Raw genomic sequence first — 5,739 nt, 5'->3', positions numbered from 1 at the left:
TTTCGAAATTTTGAAAATTTTGAAAACTCCAAAATTCTGAAATCTGCTGCTGAATGAAAAAAAATGGAAAATGAAATTTGAAAATTTTCTCATAATAACCAAATTGAAAAATGGTCCCGCCAAGCCAAAACTGCTGCTACAAACCCGAAGAGCAAAATGATCTTTTCATCAACACTCTCTCACATGAAATCTAAGAAAAATATTATTCTAATGGTTATAGTGTCATGTGATAAAGAACTACAAATTTATAATGTCATGTAGCTAAATACTGAAAGTTTAATATGAAATAACAAATTTCGCCAAAGTTGATGTACTACATGGTGCGCGTCAAGATCCCACTACGTTTTCCACTGAAAAACAACTCCAAAATATTATCCATCTTATCAGCATTCATGTGAAAACATCGTCACGAATCTTAAACAATGACACAATCACACAATGCTTTAGGAAGCTAGAAGTCTGATACCAGCAATAGGTTTTTAGACTCCTGTAGCTCTATTACAGAAATAGAATAGTATTTTACACTTATTCGAGAGAAAATAGCATGAAAAAATCAGACAAACGAAAAAAATGGATTTTGAGTGAAAAAAAGTCAGATCCATTAATCAGTTCATGCAAACAACCACACAAAGGGAGAGGAAAAAATAACGAAAAAGCAGCATGGCGTTGGGATGAGTCCCCAGGCAATGCCACAAGTGGCGCCTGCGCGACATGCCGCGATGGCATCCTGGGCTTCTGTTTATTGATATGAAAGCAACCATGCCATATACTATCTTCGGTTTCATTTATTTATTATTTTTTACTGTAGTATTTTTGATTTTATATTTTTTATAAAAAATTATAAATATCTAAAACTTTTGTATCATTAGATTCATCGTGAAATATACTTTAGTAATATTATATACTTTTAAGTATTTGTAATTTTTTTTAAAATATAATATCAAAATTATTACAGTAAAAATTTGATAACAAGTAAACAAAAATAAATGTATTATTTTTTAGTGGATAGCGACAAGAAGGACTGGTTCTTCAGTGCAGGTGTACGTGATAGGAACACGATGGCGAGCAAGAAAAATCTCTGCTAAGCAAGACTAAAAAATTGTGTCAAGTAGCTCACTCAATTCAAGTATTTCAAGTTGGTTACTTGAATTGTAATATTTATATTTTAGCCTGCCAAGTCATCGAATCTACTTGCTTCTTTTTATCAAAAAAGGTTGTGTCAGTTTGGTTGATCTTTCATAGGCAATAGAAAAGTAATTTGTAATAGAGACCTGGTTCCTAAATTCACACGGTATGTTACGGAGCAATGTAGCACGCTAACTGGCTCACTGACTTTGCCGAACTCACGACATAATTTATCAAGAACCACCAGTGTGACTTACTGAAAGCTGCAGCCTGCATGCAGACATGTCTCAGCAAATTTTAATATCCATAACAAAGATGCTAATTGCTATTCAGAAACTGAAATATGATGGTGCAAGATGTTGTTACTCATTTAGCTACAGATACGAATTTGCACCCGATTTGTTACATGCATATTTTTTGTTTTTTTCTGTCACATATAAAACTCTTTCTTACAAGCCACACCCCTCTGCTTTTTCAGTGCAATTAGACAAAGTAGTTGGTGAGCAGACAAAGAAGGAGAGTTAAGGGCCAACAGCCCCCAACAGAAAAAACAAAGCAAGACTGCAAAGACAGTGTGTGAGAGGCAGAGAGAGAGAGGGAGAGAGAGAGAGAGACCTTGCAGAGGAGAGAAGCAAGGTGGGAAAGAGGCAACAAGGGAGGAGGGCTGCCGGAAGGGGTACATGCTCCCTCCTCATCTCACAGGTCTTCCCGCTTACTTATTTCTCTCTAGCCCTTCTGATTTGCGGTCTGTTTCTTCCCTTTTGTGTGAGCTCCCTCACATCCGAGCTGGTTTCTGACCGTTTCGTGGAGACTGGCTGATTTACGGTGCGTTTACTGGTGGATCTGACTGGTTTCTTGGTTGCTGGGTTGGTTTCTAAGTTGATGCGGTGCTGAGATTTGTGGGTGCATTTCTGAGTGGAAGGGAGGTGACTGCTGCAGTGTGTGCCCTGTGCTAAGGCCTTCTTCAATTTGTTAAATCATATCGTGTATACGTTATCTGTTGCTTAATTATTTGCTGTGTTCCTGTCTGTATAATTCATGTGAATTCAGTCAATTCACATGTGTCAGTTGTATTTGGTTAGTTTGTGGTAAGGGGGAAAGAAGGTGAGTTGAACAGGGAGCTTCCTACGCTGTAGCTCTGTTGGATTTGAGTATATTTCAAGCAGTACGGTTTACATGCAACTTAGCAATGATTCACAATTTTTCCAAGAAACCAGGTTCCATTTCTGCATAATTATTGTATGAAATGGGAAGAATTGGAGGTGACAAGAATCACTGGCCTTAAGATGCAGTGCTTTTCTTTAGACGATGGAAAGTTAATTGCAAATTCACTAGTGAGCCTAGTGACAAAACTAAGTAGACATGGAAGAGCATGTCTCAGCACATAGTTTGTGTAGTACTGTTGCAAATTATTTGTTATCTTAGAGCATATGCATGGATAAGCTACACGTCTCAGATGACCAGTTTGAGTGAATTGAAGGGGCTAATGGCTACATAATGGCTAATTAATTTCTTTTTTCATGAATATGGACATTCTAGTATACATTCATGTATCAGCGGTTCCATATTAGGCAGATTAAGTCTCTTAAATCTTAAGGTGCTTTTGGGACTGACCTGTGCTTATATTTGGACAGTATGAACTGAAAAACAAGAACTGAGAATTTCCATGAGATGAGACGTAAGGAAAATCTCCATGATATTTTCAATTTGAATATTGCGAGTGGTTTGTCCTTTTTATGTCTTTAGTAGTTTAGTTTCATGCAGCAAGAAATTTTAACACCTGGTGTGTCCTTGTAGCAGAAAATGGCACAATAATGATTCAATTTGGTCATCAAATGCCTGATTACGAGTCATCAGCTACCCAGTCAACTGGTGAGAGTCATCAAGAAGTGTCTGGAATGAGTGAAGGAAGCCTTAACGAGCATAATGATCAATCAGGTTTGGCCAATACCCATTCTGTTGTATTAGTACAGAATATTGGCATATCAATATATCATATCTCTTGCAAATAAAAAAGGGGTAAAAAAGGAAAGAGCGTTTTGATAATTGCAAACCTTGTGTGCATGTGTGCTATCAAAGTTACATGACACTCTTTTCTTCTTGTATTAATACTAGGTAATCTCAATGGTTACACAAAGAGTGATGAAAATAAGATGATGTCAGCTTTATCTCTGGGCAATCCAGATTATGCACATCCAAAACCGGACCGTAGTCAGTCCTTTGTAAGTTCCGATTGTTGCAATCCTCGACTAATTTTAAGTTCCAATAGTTTTCTTGTTCTCTGATAGGAAATCATGTGAGTTATGCAAGATGCTTATCTTTTCAGGCCATATCATACCCATATGCTGATTCATTCTATAGCGGTGCCGTGGCAACTTATGGTTCACATGCTATTGTAAGTGATCTTTATGCATCCAGCCAATTCTTTCATTAATTTCCCCTACTTTCCGGTGCTGCATTTCCTATATCTACTTTGCTAGGCAATGTCATTCATTACTTTTTTGGGTTCAACTGATAGGATTTTTGTGCATGCATGTGTGCCTCAAGTATTCTGTTCAAGTTAACAGGAATGCCTATTGAGACGGCACCCAGCATCACTGCGATCAATTTACCATTTTCTTTACCTATTAAAATTTACTATGCTATAGTAGCCTGCCAGCAGCCATTTTTGTTCTGCTGAGTTATCTCATTGTCATTCTTTGGGTGAGGGTGGCTTGTTTTTGCTAGATCCAATAAGTTGCCATTGATGATTATTGTTGTAAGCTCATGTTTTTCTCATCTAAATAATTAAGCAGATGCACCCCCAGATTGTGGGCATGGTGTCATCCTCTCGAGTGCCATTACCAATTGAACCAGCTGCTGAAGAGCCCATCTATGTAAATGCAAAGCAGTATCATGCAATCCTCCGAAGGAGACAGCTCCGTGCAAAGTTAGAGGCTGAAAACAAGGTGGTAAAAAGTCGCAAGGTATTTTGTTGCTTCCCATGGCTTGCACAATTTTATTATTAGAATTTCTTTGGAGAATTGTCTGCGGGCCTTTTTGCTGTTCTTTTTAGCAGATAAATTTTGTGATTTCTTTTTCTGAAAAAGAAAATTCAGTTCACACTCTTGAACATAACATCATTGCAGCCATACCTTCACGAATCTCGGCATCTACATGCCATGAAGAGAGCTCGGGGAACAGGCGGGCGATTCCTCAACACTAAGCAGCAGTCAGAGGGTCCTGGCGATGGCACCTCAGACGCGCAACGCATGCCCGCAAACGGTGGCCTGTTCACGAAGCACGAGCACAACTTATCACCCAGTGATCTCCATTATCACGCGAGAGGGGGCGCTTAAGGAGTCCCATGGCAACTCATCCTTGGCTTATGTGTGGTGGCGCTCAGCAATTCGACTCAACTTCAATGTAAACTAAACCTGGCGGCGCGCAACTGTAACTAGGTGTGGTCGAATTGGCATTCATTCTGACATTCTGTTCCTGCGCGTCTTGGGTCTGGAGACGACGCAGTTGTTGCCAGTTCTCTGTTGAAGCTAGACTTGCACCTGTTTCCTGTAACATTTTGTTCCTAAGATGACAAGACTCCAATAACCGTCCTGTACGATGCCTTGCGTTTTCCGTTCGCCTTGCCCCTAAAGTCGGTGGTGAAACTGTTTGTTTTTCTCTGCGACTAATTGGTGAAATTCTTTTGACTGGTTCAGAAAGCAGCAGTTATTCTGTCGTGATCAACGCGGCGGCTGAACACCGAAGCAGCCTGGTCGGTCAGGCACCGCGCGGCCGACTGGGCTCCGCCGTGGCGTTCCGTCGAGCCGGCAACAGGCAAGCCCCCTCACTGGTGCAGTGCTTCTGCGGTTCGCATTCGTCCCGCACTGCTGGGGCACGGGCACGGGCACGGCCCCGAGTGAGGCCGAGACCACCTTGCCATCTCGGCATTTCCACCGTTCATTCAACCTAATTCATCCCAGGCCCGGCCGTCCACGCGGGCGCGCTGTAGCCCTCTCGCGCGTGCCGCACCATTCAATCGTTGGGCACGGCTGGCGCCCACTGATTTCCGTCACTGCGGGCACACCACGGCGGCTCGCGAGGCGTCTGGAGCGAAGCAAAAGAAAGTTCCACGCGATCGCGGAAGTTGGGAACCAGGGGAGACTGGAGAGCGACCGCTGGACCGGGCACGAGCACACGACACGACTGCGTCAGGGACCAACTGATGGTCAACTGAAAATCTGTGCGTCAATCAATCTAGTACGGTAGAAACAAATAGGTAATTAGGTGGGGTGAATAAATATCTTAATAATTTTTTTTAAAAAAATTAATAGTCTTCTTCTATTTGAATTATTCAACACACCTTAAAATTTAAGTGAAAGCAAAAAAAAAAAAAGATTTAACAAGAGAAAACCAAGACAACATGACTCTACATATATTATATGAACCATATATTCTATTTAAGATCAATATATATATCTTAGCACTTGAAAGATCATAACTATAAAAAAATAAAAAAAGATAAACACAGAGCAACGAAACTCTCAAAACTGATTGTCTAGAGGTAAGGAAAGCTAAAATTTCAGCTAAAAACAAAAACAAAATCAAAACCGGGAAAAAAAATTACACACAAGG

The 5,739-nt window shown here is 40.5% G+C and overlaps 1 protein-coding gene across 2 annotated transcripts; it reads left to right on the top strand.

Annotated features, from left to right (window-relative positions):
• The first annotated feature begins 1,590 nt into the window (after window positions 1–1,590).
• Window positions 1,591–4,723, top strand: LOC133911710 (nuclear transcription factor Y subunit A-6-like). Of its 2 annotated transcripts, none has more exons than XM_062354080.1 (6): window positions 1,591–1,827; window positions 2,926–3,063; window positions 3,241–3,347; window positions 3,452–3,520; window positions 3,918–4,091; window positions 4,254–4,723. In XM_062354080.1, exons 1-6 carry the CDS (start codon window positions 1,806–1,808, stop codon window positions 4,461–4,463), a joined length of 720 nt encoding a protein of 239 aa, XP_062210064.1. In that variant the 5' UTR covers window positions 1,591–1,805; the 3' UTR covers window positions 4,464–4,723. The 2 variants fall into 2 exon arrangements, with proteins under 2 accessions (XP_062210064.1, XP_062210065.1); XM_062354081.1 differs by having other exon boundaries at window positions 1,593–1,827; window positions 3,921–4,091.
• The last annotated feature ends 1,016 nt before the right edge of the window (window positions 4,724–5,739 follow it).

This window comes from Phragmites australis, chromosome 3 (assembly GCF_958298935.1).
Source record: "Phragmites australis chromosome 3, lpPhrAust1.1, whole genome shotgun sequence".
Classification (NCBI taxonomy): Eukaryota; Viridiplantae; Streptophyta; class Magnoliopsida; order Poales; family Poaceae; genus Phragmites; species Phragmites australis.
Note: the sequence above shows the minus strand (reverse complement) of the source record. Positions and strands in the feature narration are given on the sequence as shown.

Excerpts from the sequence above, each read along its gene's own strand:
- LOC133911710 (XM_062354080.1), top strand. The coding sequence starts at position 1,806 with ATGCTCCCTCCTCATCTCACAG. Across the intron at positions 1,828-2,925 it reads GCTCCCTCCTCATCTCACAG|AAAATGGCACAATAATGATT; the intron begins GTCTTCCCGCTT and ends TCCTTGTAGCAG. Across the intron at positions 3,348-3,451 it reads CGGACCGTAGTCAGTCCTTT|GCCATATCATACCCATATGC; the intron begins GTAAGTTCCGAT and ends TTATCTTTTCAG.